General features: G+C 31.4%; 4 protein-coding genes across 7 annotated transcripts; 2 read left to right on the top strand and 2 right to left on the bottom strand.

Annotated features, from left to right (window-relative positions):
* Positions 1 to 625: 625 nt before the first annotated feature.
* Positions 626 to 3743, bottom strand: LOC113847581. Its single transcript, XM_027476774.1, has 3 exons — positions 3492 to 3743; positions 2075 to 2296; positions 626 to 1960 (listed from the first exon to the last, which is right to left on the bottom strand). The coding sequence occupies exons 1-3, from the start codon at positions 3666 to 3668 to the stop codon at positions 1739 to 1741; spliced, it is 621 nt and encodes a 206-aa protein (XP_027332575.1). The 5' UTR covers positions 3669 to 3743; the 3' UTR covers positions 626 to 1738.
* Positions 3744 to 5255: 1512 nt separating this feature from the next.
* On the top strand, positions 5256 to 9071 carry LOC113847406. 2 transcript variants are annotated; one of them, XM_027476501.1, is made up of 6 exons: positions 5256 to 6073; positions 6946 to 7057; positions 7195 to 7366; positions 7487 to 7671; positions 7976 to 8137; positions 8570 to 9071. In XM_027476501.1, the coding sequence occupies exons 1-5, from the start codon at positions 5688 to 5690 to the stop codon at positions 8108 to 8110; spliced, it is 990 nt and encodes a 329-aa protein (XP_027332302.1). In that variant the 5' UTR covers positions 5256 to 5687; the 3' UTR covers positions 8111 to 8137; positions 8570 to 9071. The 2 variants fall into 2 exon arrangements, 1 of the variants encoding a protein (XP_027332302.1); XR_003501774.1 differs by having other exon boundaries at positions 5257 to 6073; positions 7487 to 7749; positions 8570 to 8881.
* A 4890-nt stretch (positions 9072 to 13961) lies between these two features.
* On the top strand, positions 13962 to 15577 carry LOC113846757 (neurofilament light polypeptide-like). The gene is made up of 2 exons (XM_027475366.1): positions 13962 to 14083; positions 14793 to 15577. The coding sequence occupies exons 1-2, from the start codon at positions 14069 to 14071 to the stop codon at positions 15204 to 15206; spliced, it is 429 nt and encodes a 142-aa protein (XP_027331167.1). The 5' UTR covers positions 13962 to 14068; the 3' UTR covers positions 15207 to 15577.
* An 829-nt stretch (positions 15578 to 16406) lies between these two features.
* Positions 16407 to 23305, bottom strand: LOC113846756 (E3 ubiquitin-protein ligase UPL5). Of its 3 annotated transcripts, none has more exons than XM_027475364.1 (3): positions 21306 to 23305; positions 17910 to 18499; positions 16407 to 17167 (listed from the first exon to the last, which is right to left on the bottom strand). In XM_027475364.1, the coding sequence occupies exons 1-3, from the start codon at positions 23002 to 23004 to the stop codon at positions 16904 to 16906; spliced, it is 2553 nt and encodes an 850-aa protein (XP_027331165.1). In that variant the 5' UTR covers positions 23005 to 23305; the 3' UTR covers positions 16407 to 16903. The 3 variants fall into 3 exon arrangements, with proteins under 3 accessions (XP_027331165.1, XP_027331166.1, XP_027331163.1); XM_027475365.1 differs by having other exon boundaries at positions 16681 to 17214; positions 21306 to 23218; XM_027475362.1 differs by having other exon boundaries at positions 16869 to 17170; positions 21306 to 23207.
* Between the last annotated feature and the right edge of the window lie 4255 nt (positions 23306 to 27560).

Raw genomic sequence — 27560 nt, 5'->3', positions numbered from 1 at the left:
TATTGCCAACGATTCAAAGGAATAGAGAGCTCAATAATTATTTTTTAATGGATTTCGTTAACTGTCCTAGAAATTATTGGACAACGTGATTGAGGTTTGGGAACATAAAGTCCATTATGAGGAAAGCACGTTCTTTCACAATCTTCCCACAAATAGATCGTGCCCACTTTTCTCTCATCTAAGAGCATAAGCTAGCTACCAGCTACCCAGCTTGCTGTTCTGGAGCTAGTAGCCTAGTAGATGTTCATGCGGTTCAGCTACATAGGCTGAGAGGTGGTTGACTACAATCGGGTTCTGAATTTTTCTATGATCTTGAAATCGTCGGTCAGATCAATTTTTGTTTGATATAAGTTACATAAAATCTGCTCGATCATGTCGTAATTCAAGTAATTATTTACACAATTTGTTTTTATATTATGCAATAATCAATAGAGCAATTTTTTTGGGGTAGATAATAAATAAACCGTGTCTTCCTTAACAAAAATATATTGCCATAAAGAAAAAAGAACGACAATTCTTCTAAAAAAATAGTTTTATTTGTTAATCTGGTAATAAGAACGAAAAGTCCTATGTATAGCATAGCTGGTCTCAGAGATTGGAGAGGTGATTTCACAACTTCATAATCAGCCAGCAAATTTACATGCTTAGATATATGGAAGGAAACATAGATACAGTAATGCAGACAAACAATTCTAGCACCTACAGTCTTAAAGGGAGTTATAAAATATAAAATTATTCATGTAATTCTTATCTATGACTAACTTAAATTATTGAAAAAATTCACAAATGATAATAGAGCATCTATGATTATGTAATCCAAAAGTAGCATGTTAGAGGGGTATTATAAAAGTAGCATGTTAGAGCTTCATGGCAACAACAAACAAAAAGATTAATTTATGGGCCTTCAATACAACAGCTAAAAAAATACGAATGCCCACGTCACTGAGATATCCCAAAACATTCAAATATCAACTTTCAAGCCAGCTCAACTTGTTGGTATATTCGTGCGCATTCCTAATTTGGCATATTGCTGTTCCCTGTGAAGTCCAGTTGCTGACAGTGACAGCCATAATATAAAGGCAAAAGGTGGTCTTAAATGTTTACATTATGAGACACAGCTCAGAAGAAAATGAAATGAGCAAATAATCCAATAACAGGTCATTCCATGTATAATTGTATTTGGAAAAATTAAGTACCATATATCAAATAAATAAATAAAAGCGCACCTAGCTGGTTTACACAGAACTGAAGACGCACTAGGCATCTTTTTTGGGCCATTTTTCAGGTGTTTGTACGCTACACTAGTGGTCACAGCGGTGAGAAATCTGTTTTCTTACTTGATCTTATACATTCATGATGATTTTGTATAAAATTCGATAAAACAACCACAGGAAACCAATCGACATGCAGTTGATGATAAAATTTGAAAGTTACCCTATTGAAAGTGATAACCCAGTGCTCTCAACTCAACTTCCACATTAACAAATTTTCCTTATCAATTGCATGCTTGTAAAGGAGCATTTTTTAACCCTAACTAAACTCTCAGGATGACAAAAGAGGAAACAAAAATCAACAGCTGTTCAGGTGTGAAGGAAAACAAACTTTTAGTTACAACAATAATTGCCGCACTAAGATTTGCATGGTGCAATAGATTATGCAGAATGAGCTGAGAGGGTTAATATAAATAACATCCTGCATTAGAGGGGTAATGCCAAACCTTCAATGAACGAGTTATTCTCTAGTCACTGCCCCATTTTCTTACAACATTCTGTTTGGCAGAAGCATGCTGATAAACTTTCTTCTTCGACAGTCCATCAAAATCAGGCTGATTGTTGGTAGAAGTGTTTTTCAAGACTTTAGATGTTATGAACCCAAATCCATTTCTTACTACCCGAAGTGCATAGAGCAATGGATTGAAGATGACAGCAAGGATCAAATCACCTTTTGCAACTATTAGATACTGAAATGCAGAGAGAGAAGGAAAATAGAGATTTTATTGTATGTTACTGATAATAAATTATGAATTTATGACTATCAGCAAGGGAGTTGAAATAGGAACGAGGAAAATTCTTACTATTAGTATGATACCAAGTACAGTAAGACTAGCTTGTTTTGCTTCTTGCCAAAAGTTATCATCATTAGACCAGCCAAACCATCGACCCCAACCAGACCAACCTCCTCCACCAGTGTCACCTCCACCTCCCAGCTTTTCTCTTCTTTTAATTTCCTTATCCCACTTCTCAAATTCATTTTTTTTCCCACTCAGTGCACCTTCTAATGCTTTTCTAGCTCGTTCCTGCAATCCAAATTTACTTTTAGTTTCTTTTCCTCATGCTAGCTTTGTGGGGCATTAGGGAATATGCAGTCCATCAATAGATTTTAGTGATAAACTATTTCTGTGGATAACCACCCATGAGACCAAAATGATAGCAATATAAGCAGATCGTCAGAAAATCTTCTCCTTCACAAACAAGAGAGTATAATTCAAAATTTAAAATTTTCAAGAAGATTATACCTACACAACATGAGGACGCCAGCATAATAATTAAGATAAATAACAAACAATCCAGATCAATTAATTAAGGCATCTTCCAAATGTTATCCAAAAAGGAAAACGAATAGAAACTCAGCATTGCATTATGGGATCACATTAACATCTAATAGTCGCGTGACAAGGAATTGTCTATAGAAACTCAGCTACAAGACCAAGCCAATACTTAATAGGTCACATACAAATCACTTCAAAATGGGGACCATGATAAACACATGCACTTATTCCTCGTATTTTATAGTATCATGATCTATTGATAACATATGATTCCCAGAAAAAGTATGTCAATTCGAGATTTTGAGACTACTTGAGTTGGCGAAGGCAGAATGTTGTTGATACATGTAAAATTATATGGAATAATTCTTTTGAGAGCCAAGCCAAGATGATAATTCAATTCGCAAGCATATCTACTCGGGCAAAATGGCAAATAATACGCATAATAGGAATTCAAAAAAATATCAAGTAATTCAATGCTGTGTAAATCATGTAATCCTAACTAAAATCCTCTAAGTTGCCAAAATCAAAAGGTAATTCCATGAGGGAAACTATGTTTGTAGGAACAATGAACTCCTTTAACTAATTTAATCTGTTTGATATGTCTTTCTAAGTCGAGAGTGTATGAGTGTGTGTACACTGACACTTGAACACCTTTAAATCGACAAATAAAACTTAAAGAAAGGAAGTTCATAAATATTGTCATGACAAGATACAGTGTGCAATGGACAGATGAAGCATTATCAGTAAAGAAGATAGAGTAAGTATTATCGAAACTTTTGTTTGGAGCAGCATAAGGCCCCATCAGAAACACATGGTCAAGGCAAGCCAAACAGTAAAAGGCTAGAAATTGAAAGGCAGAGTTGCAGAGAACGAACGAATGTTAAATGGCGGAGAAATAGAATTCCAGAAGCAAAAATTAAAATGACACAAATTTCAGCGATACCTCTTTTCTGTTATCTGAGAAAAGGCAAAGGAATCTAGCGTTACACTTGAGCTTGTGCTGCAAACGAGTCCAATTTTGGTTGATGGAGTCATGCTTCGTCAATTGCGAGTGGGAACGGCATGACCATTTCCTCGTACTTGGGAGTGGCGGGCCTCCTAGGTTTACAATCTCTGCCATGTTCGATCTCTGATAGCCTAACCCGTCGCTTTTTCTTCTCTCTATCACAATGCCCAGCAATTCACTTGTATTTTATTAACTCCAATTATCATTTTTGCTTTATAATTTCAATAAATTGGTAATATATCATCATATCTCACTATTGCATTTTTTTTATCACTTCTATGCAAAGTTCATTTTATATTACAAAATAAAATAATTTCTATATAAGTTTACCTTTTCATAATTACATATTTAAGGATTTTTATATTAAAATAAATATTTGTAATTAATTATCTAATAAAATAGGATTATAACTTGTTTAATTGTTGTTTTAATTTTTCAATCAATATCAAATATAAGAAAATATTTAATTATTATTATTGGAATTAAAGTTGTCTAATAAAACTATTTTAGAATTATTACGTTTAAAAATGTTAAAATCTTGCATTTTATATTTTAATTCATCTCTTGTTATGACTAATAAGAATCTTTTCTAACTATACATATTAATAATTATTTTATTAAATCCGATCCATCCCATAAATTCGACTCCGTCTCAAGTTAATTTTGAAAAAAATAAATTTTTAAAATATATTTTGAAGTGTAGCTTATATGTTTTAAACGAATATATTTTATATATTATACTGTTATATTCCGATATTATTTATTTAAAAAATAAATAGTAAAATATGTTGTAATTCTAATTTTATATTTTATTATGTTCGTGATTTAATTATACATTAGAAATAAACTCTTCAATATCAGCAACAATAACTCAATACATGTGAAAGACTATATAAGATATTTACCTATACAATATAGAAAAAAAAAGAAAACTATATATATATATATATATATATATATATATATATATATTACATATAATTAAAATGCATTCATAAATTAACTTAAAACAGAATTTTTTTATTGAAACGTATATTATTATTTCATTAAAAAGATATGAAAATTGTTTATCTTTAACTTTTAAACATGTCAAATATTTAAGACAAGTATTTCTCCTTACAAATTTTATAATTTGGTGATGTACACTTTACCTATCCGTTTACTTAAAAGAAGTTATTATTATTTAAGGTGCATGTACAACATTTAAGAATAGTAAAAAAGTTATTCATGTGAGGCAAAGAGAAGCATGGTTGGGAGCAAGGGTTGATCTGAAGTTGGACAAGGTCAAGTGACCTGTAGAACCTGTCCTCATCCGGTCACAGGCATCTTTATCACTTTATGGGAATAGAAAGACCTATGTCACACTACGTAATAACATTAGTCTCTCTTACATCCGGGTTATGTTATTGACGGATTTCCCATGTTAAAGAGGTTAGATTTTGCTATTTCGCTTTCACTAATACTTAGAAGCTATAAAGCTGGGCCATGGTTGTTGCCTGGGTTGGGTTCCCATGCGTTGACCGTGTCAGCTGAGTAGAAGATCAAAGTGAAGCCCCACCTATTCAAGAATGCAGAATCCTAATTAGTTGACCAAACTCCCCTAATCCCTAACCACCCATGGATTCCCCGTACAAGCTCCACCACCATACCATTTTCAAAACTTGTCTTTGTTCAAAGATAAAGGTACGTAAATGGCAATTCTGTAATTTCCCGTTGCTTTCATTTTACACCATTCCTCGTTGCCAAAGTCTAAAGAGAAGTAGACGGTTACTTTGGGGTGCTCCAACTTTATTATTAGCCCCATGCCTCGTTTCATCCACCTCAAAAAGAAGCAAGGTCCAACTTTTTTTCCCTTTTTACGCTTCTACCCCCCAACCACTACTCTCACTTATCCATCACGCAAAATTACGCTTCTACTCCTATCAATCTGCGCACTGTGGGTACACAGTGGTCATTTCGTTTCGTTGCAAACCATTTTTGAAACGGACGAAAGGGCATTTTGGTGATTTCGGTGTTATAAAGAGAGAGAGAACTAGAGAGAGAGAGAGAGATTTTAGACAGAGAGGAAGAAGAAGAGAGAAGGTGTAGCCGTTTTTTCTGTTGGTATATGAAGGTGGTGAAGAAGCAACAACAATGGTGTCGGACCAGGATATAGCCAAAGGGGTGGAGTCTCTGCTGCGCCACTCAGACCCAAACTCCATAACAACGGTAAACGGTGTCGTTCAGCAGCTCGAGGCCAAACTAGGGTTAGACCTCTCTCACAAGGCTTCTTTCATCAGAGACCAGATCGACCTTCTTCTCCGCTCACAGCAACAGCCATTTGTTCCTCACCCACCACTCCACAAAGACCATTTTGCCCTTCACCCCCAACCACACTTCCCAACCACCCACTTTCCTCCCCATTTTGCCCTTCATGACGAGATAAACTTCCAGCAACCACACCCTCCTCCGCCGAGTAAAGCTCACACCTTTACTCAAAATGCCGACACTGTTACCCCTCTTCAGGTGCCCAAAGAAAGGTGGCATTTTTTCCTATTCCTTTTTTCTTTTCTTTTTTCAAGTTGTTAACTGGGATAGTGGTTTGCCATTGTCGCGTTATTTAAGATCTTAGGTCCGAGGTCTTTTGTTTGTTTCGATTTAGGGTTAGAGTTGTTCGCTTTCGTCCAAAGCTACTGTTATGATCTTGTGTTTGATCTGCTAGTGCTTAGTTGGAGTGCGGTTCCATTTCTGGAAACTGTTAATGGTTGTTTTTTTTTTCTTTTTTATAAAATTGGAAACCTTAGTTCTTTTGTTGAAATTTTAGTAGCCTTACCCGCTATTTTAGTAAAATAGTTGTAAATTTGCTTATGTCATGTCGTTTTCCTATGATGATTTTATCAAGTTGTAATAATTTTATTTATTGATGTCTCTCTCTCTTTAAAACTATTCTCTTCTTGTTTGCTAGCCTTCTCCTGGCCCTATTGTATGGTACTCTTGTTATTATTATTTATTCGCATTCATTGACCATGACAATTTTTTCGCTTATTGTTTTTTTGTCGTTTTTTAAAAATTTAGAATTTGTTATTTAATATACTGTCCAAAATGCCGCCACAGGTAGAGAGCTTTTATATATTTCATATATACATGAGCAAAATTAGCGTTATGCTCGCCCATGTTATGCTGTGACTTTCTTCACTCTTTAAGCCCGAAGTATTGCATCCAATTGCCCAGATTTGGATTTTAAAGTTAATTTGAAGGCAGGGGTTCGATATCTCTGCCAGGTGTCATGTTCTGATTAGCTTTGAGTATGCTAGATTCTCTCCAATCTGTCTTTTATAAGAATGTTGTAGTGTATGTTATGGAATTAACGGATGACATGATGTGTTGGTATTCCTTATAAATGATTTACCAGTGTGCAAACTGGAGGCAAGAGAAGAGGTGGTGCAGGTGGTCTAAACAAAGTTTGTGGTGTTTCTCCTGAACTTCAGGCAATTGTCGGTGAGCCAGCACTGCCTAGAACTGAGGTAGTTTTCTCTTTCCCAAACTAACTTAGATCGTCATCCTACTTTCATTGTTGATTCATGAATTTTCATTAATCTGAAACGAACCATTATTTAAAAAAAAAAAAATCTTTTGGAACACATTGATATGCTCAATTCAGATTGTGAGGCAGCTGTGGGCATACATAAGGAAAAACAACCTCCAAGACCCTGGTAACAAAAGAAAGATAATTTGTGACGATGCTCTGCGTTTGGTATTTGAGACAGACTGCACTGACATGTTCAAGATGAATAAGTTGCTAGCTAAACACATTATCCCACTTGGACCTACTAGTAAGTTGTTAATAGCTAAATAAAAAGAGGAAGCAATGTTACTATCTTTCCTACTAAGGATTTTGTTGGTTCTTTAATTAGTTAATTAATTTAAATATTCCTTAACTGTTATTGCTCCAGAGGAGTCACAAGCTAAACGAATGAAGGTGGATGCTGAATCTAAAGCTGAAAGTGCTGAACTTGCTTCATCTACTGTGGTAATATCTGAAGCACTCGCCAAATTTTTGGGAACTGACGGAAGGGAGATGCAGCAATCTGAAGCCATAAGACTTGTTTGGGAGTACATCAAGCTTCATCATTTGGAGGTGTGTAGCCATGCTCACTCCTGCATGCCAACATACTCAAACATGATTCAACCATTGGTTTAAGATTCCAATAATTATGTAAGAATTAAGAAGATTATGGACTTCTTTGGTAGCGTTGAAAATGTTGCACAAACAAATAACTGAGATTAATTCGTAATTGAAAGCGGAAAAGCAAAAACAAAATAAACAGTTTTATATTCCATGATACCTGGGTAATCTCCTTCTCATTAGACAAGTTCTTTTCAATGAGCTTTTCATGGCATCCATAATTGTGTGATCTACAATTGATCCATGTTATTTGTAGGATCCTTTAAATGCAATGGTGATATTATGTGATACAAAGCTTCAAGAGCTACTTGGATGTGAAAGCATTTCTGCTGTAGGAATGCCCGAGATGTTAGCACGAAATCATCTATTTAAACAGCCTGACACCTGTTAGTGCTGATCAATTATTGCCATATATAAGGTTAACTTTCTCCTTCATCCTACGTTTATTTACTGTCCTGATGAGTTTTTGTTTCTATTTTTTTAACCTGTTTTTTTCTGAAACAAATCTCTCCTTTCAATTACGTGTTCTTTCTTTAGACAATACTGGAATAACTTCAAACTTGCATGTTTCTTCTACCTTTTATAAGTCAAACAATTTCTACATTAGCTGGATCTCTTCTAATAAATTCTGTGTCCCTATTTATTTTGTATGTTTGAAACTGTGTCCCCCACTTGTACAATATATTTATGTATGTTTCCCGGCCTTGTTTTCCTTTCCTGAGCTGCATGTTCTCTGTTGCTACTCTACTATTAACTGGTAGATGCTCATGAGTTATTTTCATCTGTTATAGCCTACTCATTGAATTTGACAAATAAATGGTTCTTCTGTTTTTCTTTTATTATGATGCAGGGCATGATCCGCATAGAGCCTTAGTCATCTGCTTCTGCTTGTTGCTAGATCATATAGGAACCTTTTTACTTATTCCTGTAACTTCTTTCTTTTATCTCTTTGTTCATTGACATATTTAAAGTGTATGTTGTCTGACGGTATTAGGTTCGTTGTTTAGAATGACAATATATCTTGGGCTAGGCAAGAAGTATATTGTATTTAAGATATGCCCCTTTAGGTTGTTCGTGCATTTTACTTTATCAGTTCTCAATGTCTAACCTCAACTGACTGAAGGAAACTGAACTCGAGTTACTGATACTTTTGTACATTGAGACACACCAACTACTTTGAAATGCACCTTCTTGTTTTACCAAATTTGTGAAAAATCTCTTGGCTTTACACACAATACCCGATTGCAGGCTTGCAGCTATTCTTATGTTTCTCCTTAGACAAGTAAACAAGCTCTACTGTTATATTATTACATCCTCTTTATCACTATTTTAATGAAATCGTTTTACTTCACCAATATGTTTTTGCATGGTGAACTTTTTATTTTCTTGACAATGTAACTGCTAATCTGCTATACTTTTTATTGATTATACGAACTCATATTTGTCATATTGTCTCTATATTTTTGTACTCGGAACGGAATGTCATCGAGCTAGTTTATGGTATTGGCAGAAGTAACGATTAGTATAATTATAGGTTATGATGTGATTTTATTGAAACAGCTGTAGTCTGTACGCGATACATAACGGATCATTTCGATTTTAAAATTCAAAATTACAAGTGTCGGTGGTTTAATGTAGGCTTTTCATATGTTTGGACAGATCATTTTTTTCCCTCGAAGCTGTTAAAGAATATCAAAGTTGTTGATTACATTACTATTTCCTCCCTTCTTCCCTCGTATAATATTTGTTCACGTGTGTTTGCAACTCGGGCAAATTTAGTTGAAAATATTAACTAGGTGTAATACTGCTCGAATTCAAGGTAATGTGTCATTCAACTATTAAATAAACCTTGCATATTAGGTGGCTTCGATCACTTTGGATAGCTTTTCTGGTCCTTATTAGGAAGGATGAATCTCTGGAAGATCCAATTATGGGTTACATGCGAACGACTGGGATGCAAACATTACAATATATGTATAAACCACGTAGAGCCTTCTCATTGCAATCCTTTATATTATTATCCAAAAGATTAACAAATTTCGAACAACAAATTCCTAGAACAATCAGACAATCATTGACGTAAAGATGAGAATGCATTGCATATTTCTAATCCCAAGTCCCAACTAATGTTTGTTGTGTACTCTCTGGCAATTGGCAAAGTAATGAAAAACTGCTAAATGGAAAAGGACACAGAAGTGTATGTTCATTACGATTAGAACTTAGAAGCATTAATTCAAGTGACATTCCGATTAGGGTGTTTTGAGACATAGATTGATAGCACAAGTCCCACCCCGATCTCCATTTTCGCAAAGGAAATGTGGTTGTTGCTAATTTTGGTGACGAATGAACAAGTAAAGGTAATACCCATTAGGCTGTTACCGAACAATAATGAAAGGAAAGTTCCAAAAAATAAAGGTCAAAGGGAAAACGATATTATTGCCAGCACATCGCTTTCCAAAACGAAGCATGTCTCCCAAAAGCACCTTTCACAATGAGCCCTGCTCTTGCCGTTCAAATTCATTTACATTTAGTACTGTATGTAAGAGAATAAGCATTTCTTCTGCAAAACTTCCGACACCTCGCATAAGAATAATCAGATAATTTCTTCACTGTTGAGTCACCACCACACTGTTCTCTTTTCATTTATCTGTTCAATACTATAATCAACTTATTCTTACAAATATTCCGATTAAAAAGTTGAGTAATTTCAAAATATTTGTTAAAAAAATCGACTTTTACTTAAAGACTAAGATCTAAACATGGGGATGAGTATCTAGTATGTGCCTCCCTCTCACCCAAAAAGAAAATAGTGCAAGATTCTAAAAGTGATAAGCAATGAATTTAGACTAATGTTATTTTAACACTCATATATAAATATATCATAATTACTTTTTAATTTAATTTATATATATAATCATCGTATATGACGACAGTTTAAAAAGATATATATTGAATATTATAATAACATTATCAAAAATATTTTTATATATTATGTTGATATATTATATAAAAAATATTAAATAATTTTAGATTAATATTTTACAAATATTATTGGGTCAAGTTAAATGAATTAACAAGTAAGTAGCACATGAATGAGTAAATATTTTAAAATTGTTAAATATATATTTTTTTAAATAATATAATTAAAATTTTTAACTCAATAATTAAATTTATAATCAAACTATTTACTTAAAAATATTAAATATTAAAAAAGCAATGTAAGTTAAACTCCCTCTCTCGTGTATGACTATAATTTTATATAATAAGGTCTACTTGCATTTTGTTGTCATTACAGTTTGGACTGAGTGATTTTTACCAATTAACATTTTTATTAATTTTTATTTTGAATTGGATTAATTAAATAATATTTTACTCAAGATTCAACAACTAAAATATCAAAATTTACCTAAAGTTAAAAAGAAACTCAAATTTTTTTTTCTTTCCAAATCATAATATCAGTTCTTATAAAATATTTCAAATTCTATTGAGTTTTGATTAAATCTCTTACTTCTAAACTTTTAATGAGTTTCTCAATTTCATCATAAACTCTCATGTATTTGAATTAAAAAAATGATAATTTAAACATTTAAGTAGTAAAAAAGATGAAGAGATCGAGTCTACATAATGTTAGAAATAAAAAAATTTAAGTGATGCGACCCTCTCTAGTTTCCATTGGTCTTTTAAAATAATAGAGTTGATGAAGGCCACGCAAAGTGAAGCATTATTTTTGCCACCTATGCTTATGAATAATGCAAATTGAGTTTATTTGCATTTGACACTTCTGTGGTTAGAATTTGGAAAACATTAATGAGAAGCCACTATCACACAGCAGCAATTTGGGGTTCTTTCTTAATCTTAAAGTAATGTGAGTCACCAATATTGCCACGATGGAGATGTGACTCTGTCTTAATATTATGTGTCTACACGTTGGAAGCATCATTATCTAAATTCATCAGATATTTTTAGAGCTGAAAATATGAACTATTCCAGTTATTTGAACTACTTCGTTCCAGGGATGAATTTTCATAAGCTGTAATACGAAATTTTAAATTATAAATTCAATTTGAACTCGGGATATTTAACTACAAAAAAGTTTAATTATTATTTTTTTTGAAGGTGAACTCTACATGAAATTTAATTTAATTTTGTATAAAAATAATTAACATTAATATTTAAAATTCATAATTTAAATATAAAAATAATTTATTTATTAAGAGTGAAGTGATGGTGGTAGAAAGAGAAGAAAATAGGGTAATTACAATTAATTGGATCCTGGAAGGCAGGAATTATAACACAACAGATGAGTGGATCATCGAGGGGTCTACACGTGTTAGACAATTAATTGGTCCGTAACATGAGTATTGTAATTTAACTCTTATTTTTAAATTTTCAATTAATAATAAAAATTGTGTTATTAACATTTTTTATTAATTATAACGAAAGAACGATGTGAGGTGGCATGGAGGGTGCTTGCCAACTGTGTTGTCTTGGAGTAGGTGGGGGCCACAAAGAGGTGTGGGGTTGGTTTGGATGGTAGTCATCGCCACTTGCCCTACACCTTTGGGTCCCACATTGCCACCGCCCCTTCTCTTCCTTATCCAACCAAACAAATTTCAAATGAATATATCTTATATTTTAAAATTATATATCACATTTTTTATTTATGTTTAAAAAAATATATTTAAATGAATATGCATGTATGTATTAAAGGATTAATTTTCACCAACTTTAGGAAACAAAATCTTTAATTAGAAGACAGAACTACTTTCATTAAATTATTAAGTGGCAAGGCCTGGTTTTGCAGGCATATGCTAATGTCTGCTATGCTTGGGTATGGACATTGGACAATGTTCATTTAAACTTCAATGGCTCTTATTAATCAGAGTTTGCTTGATATACTATTCTTAATAAAATCAAAGCATTGTACCTATTATTGTATGGACAAATAAATCATTTCAATATCGTCCCCTTTTTTTTATTGTTTTTGTTTTATTAATAAATGCCATGTTACCCTTAGTGTTCATTTGAAATTAAATAAAAAATTTAATCACATTTTAAAACGAAAATAAGGTTTTTGCCCATAAAATCACATGTACCTTTGTCTTCACCGAAATTTCAATAATAGAAGCCTAATGCAATATTAGTTATGATCTTAATTACTGCTCTAAAGATAATCTTTTAGATATTTAAAATAATATTTTTATATAAAAATTGAATTTCATTGAAAATGATAAAAAAAACAATTAATTGTATTTTTAAATAAAAATATTTTACCTTCAACTTTTTAAACAATTTAAGAAACGCAAGGCGAAGGTTATGATATTCCATAAACAGAGCAAGCACACAAAAATCCAAACATAAAATGATCACAATGACCATCCTAAATCTTTCACCATCATATGAACCGTCTCAAAAGAAGAAACATATATATTTCTCACCACAATTCAACTCTTCAAAATAATTTTAATTAAAATTTAATTAAACATTAAGAAAAAAAAAGATTATATAAGATCTACGTCGTACAGAAAAAATTTGTGGGATTTAATTAATGCCTTTAGGTAGTAATTAACATGAATGTTATCAGAGAAAGGATAATATCAAAATAATTTAATAACGTTTAATTACCATTAAAGACGTAATTAAAATAAAGAAGTAAGACTAAATTGGATATTTTCTCAGATAAAGAAAAAGTAACCAAATTACATAAAATAAATGCACATGTTTTTATTTTTTATTATTATTACTATTCACGGGAAAGGCATAAGATTTTAAACAAGCCCTATTTATTTTCTTTTTCCTTTTCAATTTGTTGGGGATCCAAGGAAAGCAAGTTCTTTTACATTAATCCAAAATAATTACCACAGTGAAGCGCACCCAAGAGAAACACAAGATCCTGAATATTTAATTTGTATACGTACAGCAAAATAGTTGTATTTCTATGTTCTCATTAAAATAGTCTCTTTATTTCTTCTTCTTTTTCTTTTTATAATTTTGAAGGAAAAGAGAAATTAAAGGAAGAAAAATCATTTACAACTGGATATGCCGATCTATTTGTTATTATTATTATTATTATTATTATTTTGGGTACATTGATCTCTTTAATTTCTGTCAGTAGCATGAGGTGTCTGGTTGAAAAAGATTCTTCCAAATGGCCACTCTCTCTCACTCTCACTCTCGTTCACACACACTCTCTCCGAAAGGTGTCACTGTTTTACACTCTACGCCTCTATATAAACCTCTCTACTTTGATCGTCTCAGTCACAAGCACTCTCTCAGCTTTCCTTCCTGGTTTATACATCCCTAAACCTTTCTTTCATTTCTATTATTACTTTTCCTCTTTGCTTTCCAAATGGCCAGTGCTGAGGTAATTTAAAGCTATACATTTAATTACTAGCTTATGGTTTAGTATTTTACGTTATTAGTCCATGCGTAGCTTTGTATCTCTAGGCAGACGATGGAAATCAAAACGTTTTTGACCAAATATGTCAAACTTTTTTTATGCGTTTCCTTTTGTTTACTGTGATTGATTCTTGATCAACAAATCAGAACGCGTTTGATGTTCTCTGATGTGCGATCTATGATTCTATATACATAGCATTTGGGATGGTAATAAAAAAGTCTAGTGCAATAGTACATATAAACAAGCACGGCACATTTAATATATACTCCTAATCATCAACATACAAATTAAACCATTATGTATATATTCGATAGCCAGGGTTATCAGTATCACTGTTTTTCGATCATACCCATCTTGATCAAAGAAATTCACGCAACATTTTACACCGCATCAATATCACTCTGATAAGTATTGGTGAAATGGATTGTGATCAACAACTTTATGTAGATCTCTCGTTTTCATGAATTCCATTACAATGTATTGTTAACACTATATTCTAGATTATAGGAGTTCTATTAATTTTTGAATAAAAGACGGTTCATTTTTACCTCATATTAGTTTTGATCGGCACCCATCAAGTTCTTAGTTTCTTATTGAGAAGAATTATTATACCTTGTTAAGCATGAACTTAGATTCATTAGAATGCTTCATTAAACGAAAATGGATCTTGCAGGTTGCACAGCAAACACCAACAACTAAGAATGAAACAGTCGCGGTAACCAAGATCCAGGAAACAACCCCAGAACAAGCAGTCTCCGAGGTTCCTGCTCCAGAACTGATCACAGAACAGGCAAAGGAAGAAACAACCGAAGAAACAAAAGAAGAAGCAGAAACAGCAATAACTACAGAAACAGCAGCCCCAGAAACGGAAGTCTCAGTTGAAGCAGATACTACTGAGGCAACCGAAGTGGAGGCTGAGGCAGAGAATCCAGCCCTGGAGAAAACAGACGAAGAAGAAGAAGAAGTGAATGAGGAACCAACATCTGAGGAAACTAAAGAAACTAACACTGAAGCAGTGGAGGAAGAGAAGGAAAACAAACAAGCTGAAATCGCTGTGGTGGCTTCTGATGAGAAGACTGAAGCTTAGGCACACGGAAAAAGTGATGATGGAAAAGGTTCCAATGGAGTGTTGGTGTTGGGATCGGGTCTACCTTTTTGCATGTCAGAGTTGAGAAGCTTTTCTTATTTTATTTGTTTACTTTATTTACCGTTAATGTTATTGTGAAGGTAAGTCTTTGGGTATGGCTTTACCATTTATGGAGGATCTATATTGTAGCTACACATAAGCACCGCTGAATTTGCTCCACATCAGCATGCATGCCAAGTCCGAATACGAGAAATTTTATGGGTTATGTATCAAAGTGGGTCATAAAGTTGGGGGGTGATGATTCCAGGAGGGTTCAACTAGTTTGTTCATTACGAGTTACTCTTGGTTTGAATAAAATATATTTGCTTTTTATAATCTTTTCTTTTCGTAAGAGTCTATATTTTTTTTTAGTTATTCCTTCTGCTTCACGTAAAGTTTATGATATTTCTAAGTAATCTACTTCTTGATCAATTCAAGTTATATTACTAACGAACTAGTAGACTACTAGGTTTTACTAAAATTGAAAGAATTTCCGCCTTCCAGAAGCTTGAGGTTTATAAATATAAAACAACCCAGTGGAAATAGATTGGAAAAGGCGAAAAAAGAAAAATTTCGTGTGGAATTGTTTACATATAGACCGAAATTTTTATATGAAAAAATACTTAGTAAAGGGAAAAGAAACTTGATTAAATTTGTTTTCGTTGGTCTATTAGATTCGTAAGCAGAATTTCAACTGGGCCTATATTAATTGTATGATTCATCAATACTAATAAATAAACTCATTAATATAATAAAATTGATAAATCATTAGTGTTTCATATTATTATTATGATGAATTAAACTGGTAGCATAAATTCATAATAGCTGTGCTGACAATTTAAATTCTATACCAATTTATTTATCATTGCTTCTCTGCTAATTTGAATATTTATTAAGAGAGAATGAAGTTGTATCTCAAATAAAATTGTCAGTTACGAAAGATATCTATAGAAATACCAAGAATCAGTAATAAACAGATCTACTATTCCAATTTTTATCCATTAGATTTAATAAAGAAAAATTAATCAGAAAACAAAGTCTCTGGGAACGGGTTCTGATGAAAGAACATTGTTTTAAAGCAGCTAAAAGTGCCTAAAAAACCTCCATATAGTTATTCTTGTATTTTTTTTATTTTTTTTTAACGATTCGAAACAATGATAACCAAAACTTATGACATTAGTTATTATTTATTATTTCTAAACAAATACAATTTATAACAAAACAACCACATAGTTTGACCTAAACTAGTTACGAGGGAGGAGGCAGCAGCAAGCCGTAAGCCCACTAAAACAACCCTTACTTGATTTTGGGGCGAAGAGTTGCTCTTTGAGCACGATTACCCCAAATCCAAACTTGATTGTTATGGCATATCCACCATGTCCATGGCACAACGAAATAAGCAAATTTCATTAGAACAGCAATGCTAGATCATAGAGAGATCGAATTCTTTTTGTTTCAATCCTGTTTTTATTTATACTTTATCCATATAAACATTTGACAAAGACCAATGACACTGCAACCCGTGACTACTTTGAAAAACAGCACTAGAGAATTTTCCCACATTTTCCAATTAGAAGATAGATGGAATACTCCTATAATCTGTACAACGATAATTCTATGTGCAGTCAAAACCACTTCTATCCAGATTGCAGGTGTATTCACCAAGTACCAAAACTGCAGCCAATGTGTTCTTGAGTGATGACATCAAGACGATCTTGCATGACAGCCATAGATGAATAAGCTGGGAAACACAGCCGGTAAAAGCAAGTGTGAGATGAAGGAAGGCGATCACCGGGTTCATGGGATCTGTATATGTAGAGACGGGAAGCTAAACCACGGAAACCTTCGACCGGTAAATATTTTACAGATGTCCAAAAGAATAGAAGAACCTTCCTTTGTTCTGCTGTCATTCTCCCAACAATCTGCTATGTTTTTTTTTTAACAGAAATCATACATAAAAATGAACAAACTGAGCGGAGTCTATTAGCAAATCTTGAAATACTATTTTATTTGAAAAAGATTCCAGAACTAATTAATCCAAGGACACAATAACCAACCAGCTTTAGCTAAAAAGAAATCATTGGTCAATTAAATAAAGACACGGGAAATTAATATTCAGATATCTCAGCAAAAGGTGAAACTATATGCTACCAATTTGCAAAATTCACAACATCAATATATTTTTATATGATATAATTATCAGCATAAGAACGTAGATTTAAAATGTAAAAAAACTAGATGATATGAGAATAAGGTCGCAGACTAACAATCATTACCCACACATTTTTTAATGTTAGAGATATATTTGTAAACGACATGAAGCACATCAAAGGTTGAAGCTATCAGGCCTAAAGGAAAGGAATAATTTACAGTAACGCAGATGAGGACTCTAGCATGTTTGCTGATCAGGTTAGGAAGAAGTAGATTCCAAAAACAGTGCAAGGTAAACAATTCCCTTGTGGAGACGGGGACTGTAAAAGTAGCCAAGACAGTGAAACATCCCCCCCCCCCCCCCCACCCCAAAACACACACCCACACTTTTTGTGAATAAAATGGGAACAGAGACAACCTTAGAGAGTATCATGTATCACTTGTTGCCCAATAGAAAAGGAAAAAAAAAAAAGGAATAAAGATACATATTTTGTGATAGCAGAATGCACATACCTCCCAAAACCAAGATATCTGAATATCTGTCTCTTTATAGCCATTGTACTCGGTGTGTGTTTTCCAATCTTCAACAGAAATGGTATCTTCACTCCCATGCAGCATCCAATCAAGATCTTCAAGCTGTAAACTTTGAAAGAAGTACTGCTGGAGCTTTGAGTTTGAAAGAATATCAGCAAAACCTTTGGCAAAATGTGACACCTGCTCAGAAATAGATGTTACGAAGCGATCCTGTATTAGAAGATCAACATACTTCTCCCTGTTCTTACTATTTACTACAAGGGTTTTCCCATCAGGGCAGAGCTCAACCACTTTCCTGTGTCCTAATTCCTCCACCTCTCTAACAAATGTCAGTCCTAATTCATCTGAATCAACGAAATCAGAATCCATCTCCAATATTTGCTTGAGGCTGGTATACAGACAAGGATCTGCATCCCTTATATCTTCTAAAGTAATATAGTTTCCAGCCAATTGCAAGAAAAACACACGATCAAAAACAATACCGACTTGCACCCTATGCATCAAAGCTAATGCAATAATTCGACCAGCAAAGCTGAAGTACTCAAGGTGCAGAGGATGTACCTTAGAAGCTTCAAACAAGTAGACAATGTATAAGCTAAACTTGATTATCCATAAATGTTTTAACAATTTCAACTCACACAAGATATACAGCAGCATGGAATAATACTCAACACCAATCATCATCAAGCAAAAAGCAACCCTAGTCCCTAACAATACTAGCTGGGAACTCAAGTTTAGAAGCAAAACATTCATGGTTGGACAGGGTGACACCATAAATTTGAATTTCAGTTTGAATAGCCATCAACCTACACGATTATATGTGTTAATGGAACTTTGAGACAAGGTGTCACTGTGTGATTCTCCAAAGGTGACTGAAGGAAGCACAGATACTATTACTAACAAATTGTACCATACAGATTCACTTGGTTGTTTTCACACTCATAATTTTCTTCCAAGATGGAAGATAAACCCTTATGCATGACACACTGACCCAAAAACACCCCCAAATAGTTGAATCATTTAATCTTTAGTGAATTTTAAAGTGAACATAAACAAATAATTCTTCCCATCATTTTTATAAGAAACAAAAATCTATTGTTAGATAATATAAAAAAAAATCTATTGTTAGATATATTAATTATAAAATTCTTTTTATTCTCTTATATAAATGAAATTTATGTTAACACAACACCTAATTATTACTCATTCAAGTGGATACATAATAGTCAATCACGAATAGTAGCTAACCTCAAAAACGCTATAGTGGGATAGCGTATAGCTGGATGACCGCTATTTTGAAATTTTAAATACACCTAATATACATTAAGCTACACATGTAGATATGCATAAAAATACAAAATTAATATACAAAAATGCATAATTAATTATTGAAATTGAAAGTTTATAAGCATAACACATGTCAAATGTTAATAATAACAAAATAAAGGAACCCAACAAATTCAATTCTCTGACATTTAAAAGTTTAAAATCATTAAATATTCAAAATTTGCCATGTCATTTTCATTTTTACTTACATCATTATTTTTATAGAAGTTTTCATCCTCCTCTTTTTCAGAATCTTCATCATCACATTATTCTTCTTCTTGTACATTTTCATTTCCTTTTTCCTTAAATGTAGAGGAAAAAGCAATCATAGTTGTCTTGTTTGTCAATTTAGCTTGCCACCTAGTGGAGGTTATTGGCTCACTAATGCACAAGAAGAAACTGAAACAGAGGTATAGTTATGGTTTTGTGTAGTTCCTTGTGACTAATTGGGAAGAGCAACCATTGCTTTTGTTTTAGGTATTCAAATTTGGATCATTTGGAAGGATTCAGAAAACAAAAACAGGACAAAATAAAAAATAAAATAAAAAAAAAGAGAAGGAAAATAAAACATAGAGTTGTCAGTCACCGGAAAATGTCTAAGTCACGTTAGAAGTTTCACCAAAGACAAAGAAAATGACTGGAAAACATTTGGATCACATCAAAAACAACTTTGGTTTTGCCGTTGATGAAGACGACGAACTGAAACTTTGTCGAAAATGGTTACTTGCACCAGAAAATGACATTGTAGATGGAGGAGGAATCAAGAGGACAACAGGGCAAAGAACTTTCACTAGGGCTCGATTTGTTGAAGATGGAGAACCACAAAAAGTAGCAGTGTAAAAGGGGGGGATGAAATCCAAAGATTGCCCCCTAAAAAGGCTTCCAACCTTCTGGAAGGGAAGGTGAACTTGACCTTTTGCCTTGCATGAAATAGCAGCGACGAGTTGCAATTTGCAGCGTGACAGCTGCTACAGAAAACCACAATGCAACTGACCATGGAATCCTCTACAATAGTGGCCGCCGCCATTGACTACTTTGAGTGGATACATCCATTCATTTAATATATAAAATACCTCCTTTGGTCTTTTTAATAAAAAATAACTAATATTGTTTTTGTCCTCACTATAAGAAATGAAAATCTATTTTTAGATGTATCAACTACTAATTTTTTTATACTCATATTTATAATAAGATTTATGTTAACATTCATAAATTGTAAAAGTTGCTTTGAAAATATTAATATACCTTTCTTCAAAGATATAATCTTGTTTGGGACTTTTTTAGTAAAGAGACAAAGTACTTACATTGTAAAATAATGTCTTTTAATATTTTTTTGTGAATTTGATTATCATAGGAAGGAGGTGAATACACAAATGCTGATCATTAATTTTGTTTTTTTGTTATGTTTCTCGTATTTAATTTAACTTGATTTCTCAGGTATGTATGTGCAAGCCAAGTGTCCTATAGTTTAGACATTAGCCAAGTTATTCTCTGCTGTCCATGTTGGAGTCCATGCTTTGTAGTATAGTCCTCCCTACACAACCAAATAATTTTAAGCATATTGGGCCTACTCTACAAACCAGTGGAGATCCTCCACGGATCTCATCTAATAGGAGCACATTTCATATATGAAGAAACTAACGAGTAATAATTCACAAACAAATGATCTGACTTCCACTAACTATGCGAGTTGTGTTAACACAATCAATAAATCCACACCCTTTAGCTACATTTTGTTAGTTCTTAAAGTAGGGTTTTGTTTTAAGTTTTTACATTTTGCTATTTTTTCTGGTGCATTTGTTTCTTTTGGATTTAAGTTAACTGAACACTTCTTTGTAAAACAAAAGATTTAAGCCTCTAATACAGTAATATGAGCTCAACATATTTTATATTCCTAATAAAGACCATTTTGTAAATACAGTATATAACTGTTTTCATATGAAAAATGCAAGCCCCAGTCCAACATTTTCAAATTGAAACTACTTCCAATGCACAGCAAACTATAGAAGTGGAAAAAAAAGTCCATTCAGAATTTCAGATGATACTTACCAGGATTGGGGAAAAACCTCCTCCGATCATTTGGGCAGGCCACAAAAAGAGCATTTTGTGGATTGAATATTGCTTGACATACCAGGAGAAACCACTCCCTAAGAACACCTGGGCCAGTAGCTTCCTCATTTTTGAATTCCATAAACAGGCCAGCATGTAGAGATTCAGGTTCAGCACGAGCTATGTATTCAAAAGATTCAGCCAATAACTGAGATCTGTCAATAAGCATCTCATGCAACTCCTCATAGTCTTCTTTTACCTCCGGGAACATCATCATGGCCAAATGCCTTCGAGACTCAAAATTGGTCACACACCTGTGCTCAAGAATCCACTGATGCTCATCAGTTCTCTTCGCATACCGAACAATTAGTTGACACAGCACACTTCTTTGGCGTGTCAAAACACTCCAAAGCTTTTCCTCAGCACCATCATAAAGCTTAGAAATTTTATTCAACTCCTTCAAGATGGTAAGATAATGAGACCACGCAGGACAAACATTGTCCCCTTCCGCAATCTCCTGACCTGCCAAACTTTGCTCCATCTTTTGAAGGCACTGTTCAATTTTGTTCAACAAATCAATGTACAAACGATGAAGGTGTCCAATCTCTTCGGCAAGCAAGAGGTCCTTATGACGTTTGTCTTGAGGCATAGAATCCTTGATAGCCTGGAGCTCCATGATTCCAGTTCTCAAAGGTATTAAGAAGGCAGTAAAATCACCAACATCGTTCAACAAAAGCCCGGCAGCAGAGGGGGATTCCATACTCAAATCCAAGTCCCTCAACAAGCTTCTAGCAAGCTCACGAACAAAGGGGAAAATGTCTTGAATCAAAATCATCCCTTTGCCATTATCAGAGCCAGCATAGGAAACCCCAGCTGTTTCCAACAATGACCCAAAAGTACTCCGACAATAGAGATACAAAGGGTCCTGATACCCCACTCTCCTAAGCAATTTACAAAACTCCAACACCACACGCGCACACTGGCCGTGCAACGCCTTACACAAGGTATTACAACAAGAACTCAAAAAATGTCTAACAGAAGAATCAGCACAGTCCTTGTTACCTGCAAAGGGAGACATATAGAGCATAACCAGCACCTCAGGAGCATTAGAAGACATGAAAATCTGAAAATACCCAGACGCAGAATCGCTGTCAATTCTTGGGGTCATGTTCAAGTAACTGGCGATCAATCCCTTGATAGTCTTCAAGGCATCACGAACGGTTTCTCCGCGGCAGAGACGGTAAACGAGAGAGACCATGTCGTTTATAACCTGCCAGGCCTGTGGATGCTCCGTGCTACGCATGCGACCAACGAGTTGAAGGTTAGCGTCGTTTTGGATGGAACACTCAGCAAGAGTCTGTTCCCACTGAAGCTGTTTGCCTCTGTAGATTAACCTCTGTTCGAACACAGGGATTCCCTTCATGCTTTGGATTCGCTCGTGAATCGATTTCACGCTGTCGTCGGGATAAGCTTGCATCACGATTGTGTTTCCGCCGGACATCATTCGCACAAAGAACTGCAGGTGCGATCGCAACTCCGACCACGAATTCACCGCCTCTTCCTTCTTCATCCTCACGCTCACTAAGTCTGACAATTCTTCGTCCTCGCCATCGTCGAATTTGCGTTTGGAGGGGTGACGGTGGTGATCGGAGGCGCCCCCGCTGCGGTGGTGAACGGCGGGGGTTTCGATGACAGACATTTAGGAGGCGCCGCCGCGAGGGGGTGAGTCAGTGAGCAGCCAAGCGGGAAGCCGAAGCCGAAGCCATGGAGAGGAACTGCGTGTGCTCCTAAACTGAGCCGAGTAGAGTGGGAATTGGAGAGGAGTGGAATAAGAGTGTGTGAGAGAGCTGTCTGGATTTTGGTTACCTTTCTTCTTCTGCTCTAGCGTCGTCTCTTCTTCCCTCGTTCTAATCCCCTGTTTGTGCATTTTCCAATTTACCTTATTTTTCTAAGTTCCTACAAAGGTGTCGTGTTCCTCTACGGGAAGGCGCATTGTTCACAATCCAAATCCAAACGGTGTGTTACGTTTCTTTTATTACCATTGAGCTCATGGTGGGGTCTCATGCTTTTGGAACCCATGTAAATGTGTAATAAATAAAAGGTCATTTTTATAAATATAATATATATTATATTGTAATATCAGACCACAGAGAGAATGTTCCCATGCTTAGCATACAAGTGTTAGACTTTTTCTTCGTTGTTTTATTCTTATATTTAAAAAATATACAATAAACACAAACTTTTTATTAAAGCTGTTCACACTTTTCTTTTTTTACTTTTAAACTTCTCTTCCTTTCTCTAAGGGTATTAGACTCATAACTTTAGTTCTGAACTCCTAGATTATTATTTGCAGTTTTCTTTAATTTATTTTTAAATAATAAAAAACATTTCATTTATTTATAAAAATATATTATAGCTCGATTTGAATAAAATTTAAAATCTAATCTAATCATAAGTGTTTTAATGTAATTTGATGATTTAATTTTGATTTTTTAATTTAATTATAATTAGAGATTACTTTGTATATCATATAATTATTATTAAATTCTAGTCATTTTTATATATAAAAAAGTAAAAATATAAGGAATTTCCGTTTTAAAGGTTCTTAAATATTATACAATTAATTTTTTAAATTTAAACAACAATATAAAAAATCAGAATCATATAAGATTAAAAAAACTAAACATTCACTAACAAATAAGGCACGAGTAGGAGACATAATTCTTAAAATTATTCTTGTTTAAAATAAATCCTCAAATAAAGGTAGGTGTGGTAAATAAAATATTTTATTTTATTTTATATTTTTTAAAATTTAGATATTTTTATATAAAATATAAATTGTATATGATAAAAAAAATAGACAAAGTAATAATTTTAAGTTAATCTAATTTTCCTAAAGAATCAAGCTGCAAATTTGAGAGCTAAATTATGAAAAGATGATTAAATATCATATTTTATTAGAATTTGATTAAATTATATTAACAGTATAAATGTTTTTTACGTTACTATTCAATTATAGAATATTATGCATGGTAAAAATATTTAAATAATTAATTTTAATGTTATATTTGTAAAATTAATTTCAGTACAAGTAAAGGACTTTTTTATTGAAATGGACAGTTTCTTTTTTGAAATCAACTATCCTATTAAAAAATTATTATTGTAATAATTAATATAATAATTATTACAATATGTATTTTAAATTATTTTTAAAATTAATGTATGTTTAAAAATATGTTAAAAAATTTATAATATAAATTTAATGTAAAAATTATAAGTAGTAATATTGATATATACATATAGAAGAATTTTGTGTAAATCTAAAAATTCTTATACTCTGTCTGAGTCATTTATTTAATCCGTTAAATATAAGTTAAATAAAATATTCAAATTGAGTGTAACATTAGTGTAAAAAAAATTATATATATATATATATATATATATATAAATTAAATATATCATAAATTCAAAATCTGATATATATTAATTTTATATTTTTTAATTAAATTTTGAATGACATGTTTCTACTTATATATACAAACTGAGTTATAAATCCATAAATAAAAGGAATTTTATTTATTTTTAATTATGTCATGAAACATTTTTTGCATTAAATATTTTTAAAAATTTCAATTCTTCTTTAATTTTGTTATGATTTGATTTAAAATTTTCCTAATTTTTATTTTAAAAATTGTAGTCATTTTAATATTATTTAATATAATAAATTTTTTACAATTTAAATATTTAGTTTTTAAATAAAATTATTAATATAATACATCTTTAATTCTTATTTAAAGAATAGTTTAATTTAATAGTATAAAGCTCGACGAGACGCGTTAGAAAGCATTCCTGTCAAACATTACGAGTCTAGAATCAAACCATGTCTCTAGATTTGTTCTTTTTCTTCTATTCTAATCTTTAAAAAAAAAAGTTAGTAAATCTATCAATTGTACGAAGGAAAGCATGAGAAACAAGTTGCAGTAACCTTATGGGTCGATAACCTTAAAAAGAAAAAAAAAATCAAGTTTTGTGCAAGTGTTCAAGAAAATTTAAGTGGCAAGATATATGGATGAAATGTAAAAATAAAAAATAAAAAAAGCTATTTTTATTTGATTCTATAAAAAAAATTAAGAAAACAAAATAAAATATTTATAATTGAGTTTGAACGAGAAGAAAAATGAAAAATTAAAAGAAATTTAAAAAAAAATTATTTTTTTATCCAAATTCACCTTTAATTTAGAAACATTAAAAAATAATTTAGAAAAAAAAACACAAAACCATGCGAATGACAATTAAAAAAAAATACAAACACAAGTAAAAACAAATTATCATTTGATTATTTTTAAATACTAGGAAGGTGGCTCGTGCGATGCACAAATAAATTATTATATTATAGTATAATATTATAATTAATAATTATAAAATAAAAAATAATTACATAAAATATTTACGATAATATTTAAATTATTTTAAAATTTAAAATTAATTAGTATATATTAATATTATTATTCATAAAATAATTTCATAAATTATATAAAGATTTATAATATATTTTTAAATATTTGTTAATTAACTCTAAAAGTAAAGAGATTAAACTCAAATATAATTTAAATTAATAAATTATAAATTTAATTCTATAAAATTTAAAAATACTCTTATAATTAATTTAAAATAATTTAACATATATACATACATACCACAACATAAGAATTTTTTATAAAAAAATTAAATAAATTTTAATATATTTAAAATATTTTAAGACAAAAATTATTAAAGGAATAAAATTACATATCTTATTTTATTTTACAAAATTATATAGCACATAATTTAAAGATAAAAAATTATTTCTTTTATTAAATAAGCCTGTTTTATGTTTTTGAAATCACTGTTACGTATCAAGTATCATAATTTAATTTCTTATTATTGAATCATATATTTATCAATTATATATATATATATATATATATATATTTATATGTCACAGAAATTTGTTTATATTGTATATTAGTATATATAAATATTATAAATTATAATTTAAATATAAAAAAATATATAATAATAAAATTATATTATATTGAATAATATCAAATATAATCAGATTGAAAAATAAGATAAATAAATTTTCATATACAAATTTTTATATACTTTATATATTTTAAAATTTCAATGAGGATTTAAATAGAAAGTAAAACAGGAGAATAATTTTACTGAAAACAAAAATGAATCCTTATATTAATTAAAATTACATATGTTGATATAATATAAAATTTATGAGTCATATATAAAATATAGACAAATATAATGATAAGAACAACTTTATAATAATATTTAATTAGCATATGTTAATGTTATCATTAATAAAAATATTAGTTATTTGAAATAAAAAAATATAGTATATAACTTTATAAAGTATTTTTCTTTCATATTGACATTAATTAAAAAAGAAAGTTATAATTTTTATAATAAATTTAATTTAAATTTCAAAATATTTTCTTATACACCACATTTGTAACAGTTTTTGTATTTTTTTCATATAATATTTAAATTTGAAAAAAAAGAAATAAAATATTTAAATAAATTTTAAATATTCTCCTGTAATGTATCAATATTATATAGATAGTCAAGAGTTTTCTAATTAATTTTATATGAATTGATTTAATTACGTAACAAATATAATAATATTAAAAGTTAAAGTATTAATAAATTTTATTTATTTAATCCATTATTCCTCATTAATCAGATACCATTTAGCAGTTTCCAATAATAAAATTTAAAGTAAACAATTAATATGAAATTCAAAACTATCGTAAGCTTTGTAAGAATAAATGCATTAATATGTTAATATTAAAGTTACAAATACTAAATTAATTAATTATAATTTATTTATTTTACTATTTTTCATGAATAATCCTATATGTTAATATTAAGGTTAAAAAGAACATATAAATATGTTAATATATATATATATACACTAAATAAAATATAATTTTTTATCTTTATTAAATATTTTACATCCATATAGCTCTTATTTGATTATTTATAATAGATTCAAATGTAACATTTACCTTTAGAATATATATATATATATACTCATCAATTTTTATTCATTTTATTATTTCTTATTAATCATATATAAATTATCAATTTTCAAGAATAAAATTTAAAGTAAATCATTTATATTAAAATTTAAAATTTCATTTAACTGCTAATTAAAAAAGAGGTGTTAATGCACCTCTCGAATATATCAAAATTGCT

The sequence above is a fragment of the Abrus precatorius genome, unplaced genomic scaffold, assembly GCF_003935025.1.
Source record: "Abrus precatorius isolate BTA unplaced genomic scaffold, Abrus_2018 Scaffold8, whole genome shotgun sequence".
NCBI lineage: Eukaryota > Viridiplantae > Streptophyta > Magnoliopsida > Fabales > Fabaceae > Abrus > Abrus precatorius.
This window is presented reverse-complemented; position numbering and strand designations above follow the sequence as displayed.